Source organism: Melanotaenia boesemani, chromosome 20, assembly GCF_017639745.1.
Source record: "Melanotaenia boesemani isolate fMelBoe1 chromosome 20, fMelBoe1.pri, whole genome shotgun sequence".
Taxonomy (NCBI): domain Eukaryota; kingdom Metazoa; phylum Chordata; class Actinopteri; order Atheriniformes; family Melanotaeniidae; genus Melanotaenia; species Melanotaenia boesemani.
In genome coordinates, this window is record NC_055701.1 from 2,061,470 (window position 1) to 2,080,988 (window position 19,519).

The 19,519-nt window shown below is 43.2% G+C and overlaps 1 protein-coding gene across 1 annotated transcript in view; it reads left to right on the forward strand.

The window, feature by feature from the left end:
* The window catches only part of si:dkey-288a3.2 (protein phosphatase 1 regulatory subunit 37), a 69,369-nt gene that overhangs the window by 26,936 nt on the left and 22,914 nt on the right, over positions 1–19,519 (forward strand). Inside the window, exons 7-10 of the mRNA XM_041971164.1 lie at positions 97–252; positions 394–506; positions 3,196–3,337; positions 4,469–4,635. Of these exons, the coding sequence (XP_041827098.1) occupies positions 97–252; positions 394–506; positions 3,196–3,337; positions 4,469–4,635 (578 nt within the window). The remainder of the gene's footprint in view (positions 1–96; positions 253–393; positions 507–3,195; positions 3,338–4,468; positions 4,636–19,519) is intronic.

Consider the following 19,519-nt stretch of genomic DNA (forward strand, 5'->3'; position numbering starts at 1 on the left):
ATTCTGTTTTTATTGTCAGTTTGTGAAATGAATTTAAAACTTAATTTTCATTTTATTCTTAGCTCTGGTTGTGTCTTCATGTCTTCCTGCTTTTAGTTGGAGCTCTGAGGACAAACAGAACTTTGCAGGAGCTTCATCTTTCCAACAACCTGTTGAACAGCTACCAGGACGCCTTACACCTGGGAGACCTGCTGCGACACAACAGCACTCTGCACACCCTGCAGCTCAGCAACAACATTGTCGGAGATGCTGGTGAGATGTCAGAAGATGCATTGGAGCGCATAGTCACAGCTTCTTTTTAGTTGTATAATGTGTTTATATGTTTGGTTTGGTGGTTATGTTGATGTGATGGATGCACACTGAGGGGATGATTGACTGGTTGTGGTTGTCCAGGGTTGGAGGAGCTGTGTGACGGTCTGTCCAAGCAGACTGAAGGTCTGAAGGTCTTACTGCTCAGGAACAACCAGATCACTGAGAGAGGCATGGAGCACCTGGCCAAAGCTCTGGTGAGGAACACCTGCTCCCCCCTCCCCCCCTCCCTTCCCAAACCTTCAAAGGCCATCAGGTAGCATTATTCTTAACCCTTTATTGGGCAAAGAACCATATTTGTACACTTCATTGGACATACAAAATCCCTCTGCATGCAAGTCCATGAAATCATAGAACCACACTGGGTTCTCCACACCAATCATCAAAGACCAGGCTACATCCCAGCCACTTCACGGAGAACAGTCTTTAGCATAAAAATAAGAAAAACTGTTTTATGATAACACTCTATTCTAATTTAATTTTCAAGTATTTCAATGAGTGCCTGATAAAGGTCTACAAGGGGGGCGTTGACATGTTCCTGGGGGGTGTTGGCAATTTATTGTTTGGTTTTGATGACACTTTATCAGCTAATCAGTCCCGAGAAACAAGAGCTAGTTCCCCAAATTCACCTTAGAAACATCAATGATAATCCAGACTAAAGAGAACCCAAAGGTAATATGTTGTAGAAAGATGACACGCTTGAGCCTAAAAAGCTTTTCTGTTTATAGGAATAATCTGGACCTTCCTTTCAGAACCCCGATCCAACCCCATACCATCACAGAACCTGATCAAACCCCATACCATCACAGAACCCTTATCCAACCCCATACCATCACAGAACCTGATCAAACCCCATACCATCACAGAACCCTTATCCAACCCCATACCATCACAGAACCTGATCAAACCCCATACCATCACAGAACCCTTATCCAACCCCATACCATCACAAAACCCCGATCCAACCCCATACCCTCACAGAACCCTAATCCAACCCTATACCATCACAGAACCCCGATCCAACCCCATACCATCACAGAACCTGATCAAACCCCATACCATCACAGAACCCTTATCCAACCCCATACCATCACAGAACCTGATCAAACCCCATACCATCATAGAATCCTTATCCAACCCCATATCATCACAGAACCTGATCAAACCCCATACCATCACAGAACCCTTATCCAACCCCATACCATCACAAAACCCCGATCCAACCCCATTCCCTCACAGAACCCTAATCCAACCCTATACCATCACAGAACCCTTATCCAACCCCATACGCTCAGAGAACCCCAATCCAACCCATACCCTCACAGAACCCTGATCCAACCCCATACCCTCACAGAACCCCGATCCAACCCCATACCCTCACAGAACCTGATCCAACCCCATACCATCATAGAATCCTTATCCAACCCCATATCATCACAGAACCCGGATCCAACCCCATACGCTCAGACAACCCCAATCCAACCCCATACCCTCAGATCTGGACTTTTGGACTCTGGATGCTTCTTTTTGCTTTTGCTCCATTTCTTCTAACAAAGATCTGGAATGCTGCCTGGTGTGACTACACTCCAGGTTTTCACTGTGTGATGGTTCATTCCAGATGCCTTCGAGTCCAGAGAAGTGGCCGCTTTTGGGAAACATTTGGAAAACTGAGAAGACTCGCAGACATGAACTGATACCTGCTTTTTTCTTTGGTTTGAGGAGACGGTTCTTATCCAGAGATTTTCCCTCTGAAAATACCCTGTCCCTCCTCACGCCTCCTCCTTCTAATAACATCCATTTCTGCCTCCTGATGAGCAGCATAAACTACACTTTCCTGTCGTGTGTGTCCATTGTGGAAGGCTAGAAATTAGGCCTGCCTCCTGTGCTCACACACTTCTTGTGTCTCTGCAGTGTTACCAAAAGAAGGAACAGTGTGATTTAATAATAGATGTGGCCTGATGGGTACAGAGATAAGTAGACGTCCTTGCAGGCCTTAATGATGATAATTAGAGGCATAGCTGGTCATGTCAAATATGATGAAGAGGAGGGCATTTATTAACCTTTCTTCCTCTCTCCTGATGACTTGTTGCCTTCTATAGAAATAATCCTGTCTTTATGTCGGAGCTTAGGAGGTCATGTCCACGTTTTCCTTGTGTTGGTGTTCAGAGTTGTTGTTGTTTTCCTGTTTTTTTCTTTGAAGTCCTATGTGAAAACATACGGTGTTTTTGGTGCTTTCACTCCCTCCTTCTCCTCCGACGTTTCCCCCCAACCCCCCTGTGGTTTACGTTTGACAGCTCTCAACCATGCTTGACTCTCACACACTCTCAACCATGCAGTCGCCTCTTTAATTGTCTGCTATTATCCCTCGTGCATATCCATCCAGGATGCTCTTCCTCCTCCTATCGTTGCTGCAGAGGCTTTTCGCCATGCCTTGGATGTGGCAGCATGTCTGTGTGCTGGAGAACAAGGGGAGGGGGAGGTTCTCAACTGTGTTTGTTGTCACAGTGGTGCAAATGAAGAAGAAGAAGATGCTTTGCAGGTCTATCAGTTGCCTTGGCTCCTTTCCGCCCCCGTGCTCCATCTATGCAGAGCAGTGACCAGAGGAGTCAAGGGTGGCGAGGGCAGGAGTTGGCGGGGGATGTGGGCCCCCCGTGCCCCAGACACCCCCTGACTTCATGTATCAGCTAATCAACCTTTAATGCTAATGTGGCTCAGGAGGGAGAAAACAGAAGTTGTGAGTGTTTCACGTATGAGGAAACACTCTGAGAAGGAGAAATGATCTGTTCAGTGGAGATGATTAAACCTGAGTCACTGCAGGCTCACACAGATCTCCTTCAGCCTTGATTCGGTCTGAATCTGGCTGACCTTATCAATCCTGTTCTGCAGCCAGTTCTGAAGGTCCTGCAAGTCCTGGACCTGGGGGAAAACCTCCTGGGGAACGAGGGGATCCAGGTGATCCGGGAACCGCTGATGGTGAACAGCTCGGTGCTTCAGCTCGGCCTGACCCGAATCAGCATCACCTGTGAAGGTACAACAGAACCGGATTTATTTCAGCTATTCATTCAACAAGTTTCCATCATTTCCATTATTTTAATGTCTGCCTGGAATGTTTTTCATCTGCTGATGGTGGATTTCTTTTTCTAACACACTTAGAGTGGATTAAAAAACTCTTCACACTTATGTCAGAATTCCAGCTTTTTATGATGTTAATGATCACAAAAGAGTGAACTGGAAAACAAACAAATGTGCTAGATATATATATATATAATTTATAAATTACTAAAACTTTGTTGATTTAATCCCTTTAACTTTGTTATTTTAATTAATGCATGGAATGCCATGACTAGAACTGTTTCCCAGTCTTCCTCACAAACTCAATCTAAATCTTTCAGATTTAGCACGCTTTCTTATTTAGGTCAACAAATCTTTTGGATTTAGGTTCTAGACTCTGCCTGGGTTGCTTCTGGTGAAGCCGTTCTTTTGTAATCATCAAGGTGTTGAAAGGTGAAATTCCTCTAAGGAGGCCATAGAAATCAGAACGTGAGCCAGGGACACTACCATCCGGGATGAGGGTGCCTTCATCTTCTAACACACCTGGGGCATTCTCCTCCAGAGACCATTGAGCGGTGTGCCTAGAAATAACAGCTGCTATGTGACACATCATAGCGGTTGGATGTCGTTTCTGAGGAAGACTGCAGACACCAGTTAAAACATGTTAAAACCTTAACCTTTGTCTGAATGAAGAAACTGTGACAGTGAATTACCTTTTCAGCTTAGCTTTCTACCAGCAGACAGCTGAAGGTTTTTGGTTTAAAGTGACCAAAGTTCCAGTTCCAGCAAAAGAAAAGCAACCCCACAGCATAATGTTGCCACCACCGTGCTTCACTGTGGGTATGGTGTTCTTTAGGTGAGGGCAAACGTTTTTTTCTTTTGTAATTGTGGCCCCAAAAAAATGATCTGTGGTAAGTCAGTCTTTTTAATTGATGGTGTAAAACCAAGAAGACTGGACCCCGGGATTAAATCAACAAGTTTAATGTGGAAGATTAAATGTAACTCCAGTAAAAATATTTGCTGTTACTTGGTGGTGTTCAGACCTGGGGAGATAAAATGAGTTTGTACGGTGAGCATAGCGTCCTAACACACGTCTCCTCTGGTGAAGGTGCTGTGGCGCTAGCTGAGATCCTCGCTGAGAGCCGTCACCTACAGAAACTAGACCTCCGTCAGAACCAGGTGAGACTTGGAGGCCTGATGGCCCTCAGCCTGGCCCTGAGGATCAACCGCTCTCTGGCCACTCTGGATGTGGATGCAGTGCCTCCACAGGAGCAGGTAGGTGGCGCTGTTGATCCTGCACACATGACACATAAAGGCTGAGCATATCATGGTTGGGTCATCAGTGGTGAAGTAATCCAGTTATGTTAAACTGAAATGTCTCCGATTTGAAGCTGGACTTCTGCTTACTGCAAACGTTCACTGAGCTCAGACAATGACTGAATCTGACATAACAAGGAAATATAATCTTCATGTGAAACTGAGGTCACTTTTTTGATTCTGATGATGTAAGATTCATTCATCATTTTGTGTTATTGCATTTTCCAAAACTTTCAAAGAGTCGGAACACCCCACCGCCCACATTCTCAGCTCCACCTGTGCAACTTCCTGTTAACACAAACATCCAACCAGCCAATCACATGGCAGCATCTATCATGTAGAGGTGGTGAAGACGACTTGCTGAAGTTCAAACAGAATGAGTAAGAAAGGGGATTTAAGAGACTTTGAACGTGGCATGGTTGTTGGTCTGAGTATTTACTGGAATTTTTACCCACAACCATCTCTAGTGTTTCCAGAGATGGTCTGAAGAAGAGAAAATATCCAGAGCAGCAGTTGTCTGGACCAGGATGCAGCAGAAGACACACCGGGTGCCTCCTGCCAACTAAGAACAGGAAACTGAGGCTACAATTCACACACACTCACCAACACTGGACAAGAGAAGCTGATGAGTCTCCATGTCAGCTCCACATTTAGACACTAGACTCATAATTAGGTGGAAACATGAAAACATGGATCCATCCTGCCTTGGATCAACGGATCTCCTTCCCCTTCAGGCTGAGTATTGTTGCTGACCATGTCCATCCCTTTATGACCACAGTGGAGCATCTTCTGATGCTACTTCCAGCAGGATAATGCACCATGTCACAAAGCTCAGATCATCTCCACCTGCTTTCTAGAACATGACGATGAGTTCACTGGACTCCAACGGCCTCCACAGCCACCAGATCTCAGTCCAGTAGAGCAGCTTTGGGATGTGGTGGAACGGGAGATTCTCATCATGGATGCAGCCGACAAACCTGCAGCAACTGTGTGATGCTGTCATGTCAATATGGAGAAAACCTCTGAGGAAGGTTTCCACCACCTGCTTCATCTATCACACCAGGATTAAGGCAGTTCTGGAGGAAAATGGGGTCCAAAGTGGTAAAAACTGAGAGTTTCAGTTATAGGTTTAGTATAAAAATGTGAATCATAAATTATGGATGTTTGTGTGAAATGACTGAATGTGCTTGTTGGATGTAAACACTTCTTCCACGACATCACAGTTCATCAGTGATGTCGTGTTTTTCTGTTTCCACCTCTGATGGCTGCAGAGGCCCGAGGAAAACGATGCCATAACTTTAATACATGCCCCTGCTGGATTCTCAGAATAATTACCCACACTTGCCATCTGTTTGTCATGATTTTATCTCTGCTAACTTATTTGCATATTAAAACAATAATTAAAATCTCTGAGGAAGGGGATGCTTGCTTTTAAGTGAACTCTGAAGGCGATCCGTGCACAGCTTCCAGACTTGTTTTATTTTTCTTTGCAGTGTTTTTTTGTTTGTTTGTTTGTTTGTCTGCATGTTGTTTACACGATTAAGCCTGATTTTTATGAAATGTCTCCTCTGGCTAAAGTCAGGCACAAAGATGTGCCAGATTCTGGAGGAGTGGCTTTGAAGAGCCACCATGCTTGTGTGTCATTAAAGCTGGGATTTCTTCATCTTCATCTTCTTCAGTTTTTTCTGCATGTGCACATCAGTGTTTCTGTCTTCGTGCTCCCCTGAGCTGCAGAGGGATGTGATTAGCATTTCCACCGTTGTTGGGAGTTAGTGTGGCCGGGAGTTTTAAGGGAATTGTAAAAAGGGAATTTTTAAGCTGTGACAGATGGGATTTGTCTTGGCGTGGCATATCCAGGTGGGAGGAGTGATGATTGTATTAAAAAGCAAATCTTTCCATCAGAAAGCAGCGGGTGGCCAGATCAAGTGTTCCCGCTCAGTCACATTCCCCAGGTCGCAGAGGAATACCTGGAAATAAGTGTGTGAGGGATGGAGGGGGTCGCTGTGTGTCGGTACATGTGTGGTTTTACAGGGACGCGGGGGGGCTATTGAGGATGCGCATATTTAGGAGGAGACAAGAGAAGGTGGAAGAAGGGGAGGAAATCTGGGTCCTCTCGTCTTTGTTTACAAGAGCTGGATTTTTCATGTCTGTTGCCACACGGCGGCATTTGATCAGTGGCCTGTTTGCTGTTAATTATTAATTATTTACCCATTTAAAATATTCATGCAGCCTGGTCCGGGTGGAGAGGCTCCTTTTCTGAGGGGCAGCTTCCCTCTGTAGCCACTGCATGAGGGAGCTGTTTATACATCCTTATCAGGGGCGCAGCTAATGAAGCGCAGTCGCTCAGCCCAACGAGCTCCTCGTCACCGGTCGGACGGCGGAGCCGCACCTCATGTTTGTCTGTTTGATGCTTAAATATTTGGCTTTGGATTTGTCGGACGCCGGCTTCCCATCAGCCGCTCTTCAGCAGAGGAGATCCAGATAACGATGGAGAGTGTCCTCTCCTGAATGTCAGCAAGGTGCAGCTGTTAGAGCTGAGGGGCGATTGCTGAGGGTGTTTCAGGAAGCAGAGGCAACAGGAAGGAGACTGAGCCCTCATTTCATTGGTTCAAAGTTGATGGCATCTTCATTGTCCTCAAGGGAAGGTATGGTTTGCATCAGGCAGTTATCAGTAATGGGGATTGGAAGCATCACCTAACCAGTTGATTAGCTGTGAATTTACCTCCAAGGCTCCACTCATCGACAACGGCCCTCAGAGTAGCAACAGTGGCCCTCATTCATCAATCTTCTTAACACCTAAAGGGCATTTATGCTCCTAGCTGCGTCCGTTGTAAACTTCATTGCCCTCATACTTTTATGTGTCCCTTACGTTGGCATGGTTGCTAAGTAATACATCCAGCAGAGGCCAGTCTTCATCTTTAAGTGCCAACATCAGTTTTCATAAATAGTAAACATGGTGGTGGAAGAGATCATGACAATGTACATTTTCAGAGAGAGACATAAAAAGTTGCGGTTTCTTCTTCTTTGTTCCTTCTGTGGCAGCTATACTGCTCAACACTGCCCCCATGGTTCCCAGGGGTATTAAACTGTTTGCTCCATCAGGGAAAGCATCCGCCATTGCCCCAAAAAATGAAAAATTATGTATGTCAAGGAAGCAGGCGATGGATGAAATGTTCCATGTCTGTCTTCCACAGCATAAAGGTGGCTTTAGGGGTATGATCACGCCAGCATGATAAGATCACTTTCTGTTTTTAAAGTGACATAACAACAAAGCTTGGCCACCTAAGAACTGCAGTCAACTTCACTCGAAAGTTCAGGTTTTAAACCCTCCTTAAACCCTGTTGTTGATAGACCATAGAAAACCAGAGATACAAATGTTTAAATTTGATAGCACATAAATATTCACTGAGTGGGATAGTGGGATGGGATGATGAGTCTTTGTGTTCATCTTTTGTCATCTTGTCCCAGAAAAACTGCAGTCAAAACACATTTTTATTCTTTGGGTTTCAACCTCAGAGAGACTTAGCTTCTTTATTTGGTATTTCTTTAAATGGCATGGTATAGTACGGTGTGTTATAAAATATTATGGTATGCTATGGTATGATATGGTATGGTATGGTATGAAATATTATGGTATGGTATGGTATGGTATGGTATGGTATGGTATGGTATGAAATATTATGGTATGGTATGAAATATTATGGTATGTATGGTATGATATGGTATCAAATATTATGGTATGGTATGGTATGGTATGGTATGAAATATTATGGTATGTATGGTATGATACGGTATGAAATATTATGGTATGATATGGTATGAAATATTATGGTATGGTATGGTATGGAATATTATGGTATGGTATGGTATGGTATGGTATGAAATATTATGGTATGATATGTATGAAATATTATGGTATGTATGGTATGATATGGTATCAAATATTATGGTATGGTATGGTATGGTATGGTATGAAATATTATGGTATGTATGGTATGATACGGTATGAAATATTATGGTATGATATGGTATGAAATATTATGGTATGGTATGGTATGGAATATTATGGTATGGTATGGTATGGTATGGTATGAAATATTATGGTATGATATGTATGAAATATTATGGTATGTATGGTATGATATGGTATGAAATATTATGGTATGGTATGAAATATGGTATGTATGGTATGATATGGTATGAAATATTATGGCATGGCATGGTATGATATGGTATGAAATATTATGGTATGGTATGGTATGAAATATTATGGTATGATTATGGTATGAAATATTATGGTATGGTATAGTATAGTATGGTATAGTATGGTATGGTATGAAATATTATGGTATGGTTTGGTATGAAATATTATGGTATGGTATGGTATGGTATGGTATGGTATGGTATGGTATGGTATGGTATGGTATGGTATGAAATATTATGGTATGGTATGGTATGCTATGGTATGGTATGGTATGGTATGATATGATATGAAATATTGTGGTATGGTATGGTATGAAATATTATGGTATGGTATGGTATGATATGAAATATTATGGTATGATATGGTATGAAATATTATGGTATGGTATGGTATGAAATATTATGGTATGGTATGGTATGGTATGGTATGGTATGGTATGGTATGGTATGGTATGAAATATTATGGTATGGTATGGTATGGTATGAAATATTATGGTATGGTATGGTATGGTATGGTATGGTATGGTATGATATGGTATGAAATATTATGGTATGCTATGGTATGCTATGGTATGAACTATTATGGTATGATATGGTATGAAATATTATGGTATGGTATGGTATGAAATATTATGGTATGGAATGGTATGGTATGAAATATTATGGTATGGTATGATATGGTATGGTATGGTATGAAATATTATGGTATGGTATGATATGGTATTGTATGGTATGGTATGGTATGGTATGAAATATTATGGTATGGTATGGTATGATATGGTATGGTATGGTATGAAATATTATGGTATGGTATGGTATGGTATGGTATGAAATATTATGGTATGGTATGGTATGAAATATTATGGTATGGTATGGTATGGTATGGTATGGTATGGTATGGTATGGTATGGTATGATATGGTATGGTATGGTATGAAATATTATGGTATGGTATGGTATGGTATGGTATGGTATGGTATGGTATGGTATGGTATGATATGGTATGGTATGGTATGAAATATTATGGTATGGTATGGTATGGTATGGTATGAAATATTATGGTATGGTATGGTATGGTATGGTATGGTATGGTATGAAATATTATGGTATGGTATGGTATGGTATGGTATGGTATGAAATATTATGGTATGGTATGGTATGAAATATTATGGTATGGAATGGTATGGTATGAAATATTATGGTATGGTATGGTATGCTATGGTATGGTATGGTATGATATGATATGAAATATTGTGGTATGGTATGGTATGAAATATTATGGTATGGTATGGTATGGTATGAAATATTATGGTATGATATGGTATGAAATATTATGGTATGGTATGGTATGAAATATTATGGTATGGTATGGTATGGTATGGTATGGTATGGTATGGTATGAAATATTATGGTATGGTATGGTATGGTATGAAATATTATGGTATGGTATGGTATGATATGGTATGAAATATTATGGTATGCTATGGTATGAACTATTATGGTATGATATGGTATGAAATATTATGGTATGGTATGGTATGAAATATTATGGTATGGAATGGTATGGTATGAAATATTATGGTATGGTATGATATGGTATGGTATGGTATGAAATATTATGGTATGGTATGATATGGTATTGTATGGTATGGTATGGTATGGTATGGTATGAAAGATTATGGTATGGTATGGTATGATATGGTATGGTATGGTATGAAATATTATGGTATGGTATGGTATGGTATGGTATGGTATGAAATATTATGGTATGGTATGGTATGGTATGGGATGGTATGGTATGGTATGGTATGGTATGATATGGTATGGCATGGCATGGTGTTTTTTTTTTTTTTTTATTATTATTTTTTATTTGTTGTACTCCTGGTGTTACAAACCATGTGGGATGATTCAGTTTAACTTCAGAGGCTGTGATCAGCTCAGTTGGTTAGCATTCATCTCTCAGGTCAGTTTGTGATATTTGAACGTGGCGGTCACATGACCCGGCTGCTCTCAGCTTTGTGTACCTGACTGTCTGTGAATGACGGGGGGGATTCTGGGCACCCTTCCTGTCACGGTCAGTCCCAGCAGGGTGGCTGGGTGACAGGACGGCCTGACCATGCATGTAGTCGGTACTCAGGTTTCGGCTTGCATCATGATGACACCACTGCGCCAGGGAAAAGCAGCTGGATGACAGCAGCCAGGTAGAACAGAGCCCTGAGCAGCTGCAGGGACCAGAGTTCACACTGCTTCTGGATCGGCCCATCACCTGCCGGAACCGAGCATACGATACAGCTTAGATGGCCGAGGCAGCAGGGAAGCCAGTGGAGGATGATGGTTTCAGTCAGGCATGCTAACATAAAAACTGACATGGGGTTTGGAGACTGAACAGATACTGTTCTGATACAGTACTGGTCAGAATCATTCTGCATGGTGATTCGGACTCAGCCATAAAAAGGAGGTTTAGGAAATATTCTGTCCATAAATCAGCTGCATAGATGAGCTGTCCTCTGCTTCTGCATCCTTTTCTTTAGCTCAACTGAAGTTTTAGTTGAGTTTAATTAGCTTGAGTCTTAGCTTATTTATTTCTTTATTTCTTCATGTTGATTGTTAATTATGTGGAAAGAGCATTGAATACTTGTGTTTTGCCTGATTTTTAAAGTGACCAAATTAAACTAAGCTAATCTGCCACGCCACTCATTTTTAGCCAGTGATTGTGGGCATTAGAGTTAGAAGCTTTAATGGTAAAATTATCCTTATCTCCCCATAGCAAAGAATCATTTTGAAAAATTCCAGGATTCAGGCAGTGATCCGGATCACCCCAAAATCTATTCACTTATTCTATTTCTGAGATTTCTTGATAATTAACTCTGGAAATCTGGACCTGTATCGTAGATAAAAGTCATGTTGCTAACAGACAGACAGACAAAGCAACGCTTCTGAATACATGACCTCCGTTTTGACGGAGGTAATAAATCCCATTATAGTTGACTGGTAAGGACTGTGGACCAGAACGCCAGATGCAATGACCGAGTGGTTAATTGTGTGATATATCAGATGGCTCATCTTCTAAATGTAAGGCTGGAAAGCTGTCAGAATCTTCAGAAATAAGAAGAATGAAGTGGTTTTTGGTGGATTCGGTTCACCGCTATGATTGGACACCTACATGCTCAGTATCCACTTCTCTCACGGAGAAGATGGCACGTTTGAATTTATAAAATAGTCGCAGTAATAACCTTGTTTCTGGACACCAGATGAAAAAAAATCTAACTGTAATGCATTAAAAAAATGATACATTAATTCAATAGATCAATCTTGTTGCATTAATACAATCCTTAGAAAAAGTAGATACATCAGTGATACTCGTCCTTTATTTATTTGGTATCACATTGATACCAAACCCTGCGGGAGGGTGGTGGGGGCATGGGGGTGATCCCCTGTCTCTCTGCAAACACAACAACAAGCAACACACTCTTTGCTGCTCTCCTGATATATTTTCAGGCAAAAACAGGCATATTTGCCAGCTGTGTAATTTACTGCAGTGTTCATTTGCATATTAAAGCCTTAATTAGCCCCTCTGAGCTCTGTGTGTGTGTGTGTGTGTTTGTAGTTTTTATATGTTTGTGTTTGGGGTTGGAGGTGTAGTGTAATCATTTAGATGAGAAGTCACAGGAAGAGAGGGCTGGGGGGTCTGGATGGGGTTGGATGGGGAGCGGAGTCACTTCCTGTACTGGTTCTTCTGGATCTGCTGGTCCAGATCTTTAAAGAGGCTCAATGTCGTTTGTAAAAACAGCTTAAAGTTGTAGTGTTTTTTTTTTTTTTTTCTTTTTTTGGCTCACCATGAAATAATTAATGAGCAGATCCATTTTTTTTAAACCATCAAACTGACAAATCAGAGCAGACTGTCTCTTTCAGGAGGCGGAGCCTAACCTCTGCATTTCCGTAAGGAGGTGCTGCAGAAATACGATTTAAAAAATAATTTTTTTCATTGAAAAACATAAAAAGTTGAACTTCTTTAGTGAATCCAAAAAATAAAGATTTTAACTAAATCTGGGTTCTTTAGAGTCCAGCTGATTTTTTTTTTTTAATTCTGAATTAATTATTTAGAATTAAATATTTCTAATTTAAAGTATTTTTCTTAATGTTTACATGGAAATCGTATGACCACATTATAAGAACCATTTTTGCTTGGATTGTGATTCTAGTTTTGAAGCAGCACCTCGACACCAGCATCCTGCTTCACTCTGGTCAGCTGAGGAGGACGAGCGAGGTAGCGTACTGTATCGTCATGGCGACAGGACAAGGGAACGGCCATGCTCAGAACGACTGGAATTCATTTAAAGAGGAATGAACATTTACATAAACAAGGAATTATTTCATTCAGATTTAAAATCAGAATAAAGCAGCCACTTGCTTCGGATTTAAGTTTAATCCAGAATGGCCATTTTGATTCGGAATTAGCTGTTTACAAGGTCATTTTAAAGAGGATTTCATTTTTATTCTGAATTGAAGAGGAATTAAAACTTTCATGTATATGTGGCCACTGATGAATCATCCTGCTGCCATATTTACCTTGATTTTTATCTCAGAGAAGTTTAATCTCAGCTGTGTGTAGAGCTTGGTGAAGGTTTCTACAGTAATCCTTGTTGCAGGGGTTCTGTCAGCTGGTGACAGAACCACATCACTGTGTCCAGTTTCCACTGAAATTCCTCCAGACTGATTGAATGGTTTAATGAAATTCTGACTGTAGAGGGAGAAACATGGAAATCCTTCAATCTCACTTTGAGGAGCACTTTCATGAATGCTGATTTTGAGCCAAATCATAATTATGATCAGCTGTTTATTATTTAACCTTATAATTGGTCCTAATTGGCGCCATGTTCCAGCTTCATTTGGGATGTGTTACAGCCTGACATTTTAAAGTTTCTAAATATCAACAGGCAAAATGAAGTCGATAATAAAACAACATGAAAATACCTCAGGTTTATACTGCCTTTAGTAAAACAGACGTCAGACTAAATGTGGGAATCAGTGTGTGTGTTGCTCGTCTTCCAGCTGATGTCTCTGGTTTTATCATCATCTGAATTAATCAAACGAACCCTCAATGTGAACTTTATCAAACTCAGTTTTTAAAACTTGGCTCACGCAGCAGCTTTGCTGACACTCGTCACATTTGCGGAGCTGTGAGTTTGTTTAATGCAAAGGAGGCTTTTCTCAGTGGTCATAGCCCAGTAAGTCCACATTCCCCACTCAGACATGCACCACGCCCGCTCAAACAACTTGGCATAATGACCAAAACACTGCAAGTTCTGCAACTGATATGGGCCTTCTCTGCATAAGAGGGGGCATATGTATATAAGGCCGGCATAAGTGGGGGTATTGGATTGCATCGCCTTCCAGCGGGCATGTCCTGAGGCGCTACGCTCAAACAGTCACCCACCAGCAGCTGGCAGCCTCTCATCTGACTACCATGAAGCCCATGCATGTCTATCTCTCTGGCTCCCTTCATCCAGCAGCCACATCCTTTCACTTCTGAATGGCGGGCTGACTGCAGAAATTGCCCCTGTCCACCATGTGCACTGAATATTTAACTATGAATATGAAATATCTTGGCAAGACTTCAACCACCTTCAAAAGTGAGAGCCCCTCTGACTCTCAGCATTCAGTCCAGATAACCCTCGTTTTCTTTGCTCTCCTGAATCGATCATCCCTTCCTGTATGGAGGGATGTCAGAGGAAAAAGTGGTGAATGATCTTCTCCGGTTGGGCTGCAAAGTCAGCAGCTGAAGGGAAACCTCCAGACTCTGAGGCTCTGTCGATGATGAGGTGAGACTCCGTCAGAGCTCCGAGGGAAGAGGCTGATGGAGTGAAGGAAAACATGATGGCTGAGAAGTTCTGCGCGTTGCATCCTTTCCCTCCATCTTCGTCCTGAAGTTTTCTTTTCCTCCACCTGATCAATACCAGACGGCAATGCAGTGTGATATTAACATCACGTTTCTTTGGCTCATAACAAGAGAAAAGTTTAAAATGAAGGAAAATAGTAAAAACCAAGGTGAAACCAGAGGGAAACAACCGTTTCTACCCTCCTTCTGATGAAGCTGAATTCGCTGGGTTGGTGTGTGATAGGCAGGGAGGTGAGGAATCAAAGCTAAAGGTGGAAAGTTGGAAGCAATTAAATCTAAACCTGCACAGGCAAAAACAAGAGTACTATCAGCAATCATCATCCAGGAAAAAACAAAGAAAACCCGGAGACAGATGAGTGTCAGGACCTGAACCCAGGAGGAAAACCAGGACAACTGAGGAACTAGCTTCAACTAGCTTAGAGAATAAAACAGGATGTAACTGGAGTCCACAAACAAAATGACCTTTGACATAAACCAGGAATTAAGCTGATTAAAAAGTGATGGTTTCTGGGTTCAGTGTTATTCTGAAGAGGAAAAATAATAAAACCAGGTTTGGATCAGACCAGGAGATCATGTTCTGTGGCCCCATTTCATGTATGGGGTACCTCAGGGTTCCATGTTAGGACCACTGATATTTTCACCATGAGTTGCTTTTGGGGTTTAATTTTTAGGAAACAAAATAATTTCTTTCCTTTATCTGATGATGTTTGTGCCTATTGAAGTAACAGAAACTTCAATAATTCTCAGGGATCTAAAAACCCCCGAATGAAGCGCTGAGACTTTCAGAGATCAGAGGTGGCTGCCCGCACTGAGGCTTAATGTCCTGTACTTCAGACATGTTCATTCAGCTGCTAAACACCAACTTCTTCTTTTGACTTAACATGAAACACCTAAATAGATCTTTTTCATGGCTGTTGTATTAAATTGTTCTGTTTATAATTTATTACTAAGCTGACTTGTTTTTAGATTTCATTAAAGCACCATAGTTGAACTTTATTGTTTTTAAGTGTGTTTCATGGAAATGTTGACTTCCTTTTCTTTAACTTGGAGAAGAAGACAGTAATTTGTGTTTCACACAGAGCCTGGGGGCTTAAACGTGAATTGATTTTTGCTATTAAGTTTATTTGTTCAGCAGTATCTGCTGTGCAGTCCACACATAAAACAATTAAAGTTTAATTAAGCAAACATGGAACAACAAATTATGCTGTTTTTAATAAAAGAAGAAATAATAAGATTGGCAGGAATTAAGATGAAAAACAGTGAAAACAGTCGATCCATACAAATGATAAATAAAGAAAAAAACAGAAGAAAAATCAGATTTAAGTTGCTGAAATGTGACATTGCTGTTAATTTCAAGCTAATCTACCGGTCCAGACCCACAAAGGACACTCCTTTGAGGACAGTAATGCAGTCTTGACTCTCCTCCAGGAGGTTTGGATCATGTGACTAAACCAGTTTCGATCCAGTCGGTAAATGAGTCACAGAATGGTCAGTGAGTCACTGAGACCATAACAATGCTTTCCACTGACTGGTTAGAGCTGAAGCAGCCTTTTGGATGATGAGAGACAAGATGTCTTCCAGAATAAAGACAGGAGTTTAATGTTTATTCCTTTTATCCGTCTCTAAAGCCTGAAGTGAACTCCAGGATCACTCGAAGAAAATCTCACTGAGCAAATTAAAGCTCTTTTTAACATATTTGAAGAAGCATCTGCTTGGAAATATTATGCAACATTGATCCTTTAATGGGGAATTTACATGTCACAGCAGCATGAACGTAAAGGACAGAGGATCGGAAACACACAAAGAATAAGGGGGGAGTGAAGATCATGAAGATAATAATAATAATAAGGACTAGATTTATATTGCACTTGCTGACGGCACCCAAAGCCCTTTACTTTGGATCCATTATTCATCCACTCCTCATTCATACCTGGTGATGCTAAGCTACATGTGCAGCCTGGGCAGCCTGACAGACACCTGACAGCCAGTCTGCACCAACGGCGTCTCCGACCACCAACGAAACGATGTCGATGCTGGCAGATAAGCTTTACCTTTTTTAAATTCATGCAGATCTCTGAACAGGATTTTAGTACGTGAATAAAAACACAGACTGGTTCTGGATCCCTTTGTGAGATGATCAGACTGATCATGTTCACTCTGTTGCAGCAGATGAGTGGGACGCTGCCGGGTCTGACCCAGCTAAAGGTTCTGGTTCTGCTGCAGCAGATGGGTGGGACGCTGCCGGGTCTGACCCAGCTAAAGGTTCTGGTTCTGCTGCAGCAGATGAGTGGGACGCTGCCGGATCTGACCCAGCTAAAGGTTCTGGTTCTGCTGCAGCAGATGGGTGGGACGCTGCCGGGTCTGACCCAGCTAAAGGTTCTGGTTCTGCTGCAGCAGATGAGTGGGACGCTGCTGGGTCCGACCCAGCTAAAGGTTCTGGTTCTACTGCAGCAGATGGGTGGGACGCTGCCGGGTCCGATCCAGCTAAAGCTTCTGGTTCTACTGCAGCAGATGGGTGGGACGCTGCCGGGTCTGACCCAGCTAAAGGTTCTGGTTCTGCTGCAGATGAAAAGAGCCTCTGTTCTCAGTTTGACCCACACCAACGTTTCAAATACCAGAACCTGCAGCATCTTACAGGAAAAGACTGAAAGTGTCCGTCTGGTGTTGGTGCACCACCTCCTGTCCCTCATGTCCCACATTCACCCGCCTTCATTACCCCCTCCTCCAGCCAGACTCTGGACCCGGCCCCATGGAGGGGAGGTAATTGGATTTGTTGTCACTTCCTCTGGCTGGCAGGCCCGGCCTGTCTGCTCAGCTTAGTGATGAAGACATCAACATGACAGGGACCCTGGGAGAGGATCAGCTGGAGACCTGGACGATGCTAATAAAGCTGTGGTCATGCCACAACCACGATGCCACGGCTGCAGCCAGCTGTTACCTCTGCCACCTCTCCTCCGGTGCTGCTGGCCGCTCCACAGCTTGTCGACCGGGTCATGAGGAGGAGGAGGAGGAGGACGAGGCAGCTTTATTAAAGCAGATGTCACCCTCCCTTCACTCTGCTGGAGAGGTCACAGAAACCCCCCCAAACACTCCTCTGTGGTTCTCGTGGTTCTGGGCCATGTTGGCACCAGACACCCGTGTCATGGCATTCCCTGTGAAGCGCTGTGTTGCTCGACATCTTATTAAAGCGCTGACAGGAAGCCAGTCAAAGTCGAGCTCGGTAGTTTAGGCTTCACTGCAGCTGTCCCCTGGTTCACCTTTACAGAGCCAATGATTTCTGTCTTCAGTGTCCTGCAGGTAGAGTCCACTAATTAATGCAGATAAGAAGCTCCAGTGGAGACACAGACGTTGTTTGAGAAATTTCCTTATGCACCTCATGAGGATGTGAGCCCTGGTTCTTACAGTGGAACATTTAATCAGTATGAAATAGATTAAATTACTGTTTTTACATGTAGACTTACATGAAATTGTTCTGATTCAGTTCTTGTTTCTTTCTATATGTTCAGGAAACCAGGAAGCAGCTGCAGTGATTCACAGAATCATGTTCAAAACAGATATAAAGTTAGAGCCAGAAACAGGTTTGGTCAGTTCTGAGCTGGGAATGTTTGGTCTGAGCAGCTTTATTCTCCATCAACCCTGTTAGGGAAGCTACAACTGCTGGTTGTGAAGGTCAGTGCTGTGGTTCATGTGTCTGTCCCAGACCTTGAATGGTGATACCAACGTTTGGTCGGTAGTCTCCAGATTTCTCCCAGTGGCGCCGCATCGTTAATGCTTTTTATTGAATATTAATCTCTGTCCTTGGACATTTGAATAATTGCTAATGACTAACCTATCTCTCATCAATCCTCAGCATAATCTATAGGAAAAGTTCTTCAGGATCCTTGAAAGACTTTCCAGGAATAGTTCTCCAGGACATGTGACTCAACACTAAAGACCTGATGGCAAGGTACCTTACAAGCTAGCGGTCTCCTCTATCAGGAGTTCCCTGATATGACCCGGCCTCCTCCGTCCATCCAGAGATCTGGAACCCGACCTCCTCCGTCCATCCGGAGATCTGGAAGGCGGCCTCCTCCGTCCATCCGGAGATCTGGAACGCGGCCTCCTCCGTCCATCCGGAGATCTGGAACGCGGCCTCCTCCGTCCATCCGGAGATCTGGAACCCGACCTCCTCCGTCCATCCGGAGATCTGGAACGCGGCCTCTTCCGTCCATCCGGAGATCTGGAACGCGGCTTCTTCCGTCCATCCGGAGATCTGGAACGCGGCCTCCTCCGTCCATCCGGAGCACTGGAACGCGGCCTCCTCCGTCCATCCGGAGCACTGGAACGCGGCCTCCTCCGTCCATCCGGAGATCTGGAATGCGGCCTCCTCCGTCCATCCGGAGATCTGGAACCCGACCTCCTCCGTCCATCCGGAGATCTGGAACGCGGCCTCTTCCGTCCATCCGGAGATCTGGAACGCGGCCTCCTCCGTCCATCCGGAGATCTGGAATGCGGCTTCTTCCGTCCATCTGGAGATCTGGAATGCGGCCTCCTCTGTCCATCCGGAGATCTGGGACACGGCCTCCTCCGTCCATCCGGAGATCTGGGACACGGCCTCCTCCATCCATCTGGAACGCGGCCTCCTCCGTCCATCCGGAGATCTGGAACGCGGCTTCTTCCGTCCATCCGGAGATCTGGAACGCGGCCTCCTCCGTCCATCCGGAGCACTGGAACGCGGCCTCCTCCGTCCATCCGGAGATCT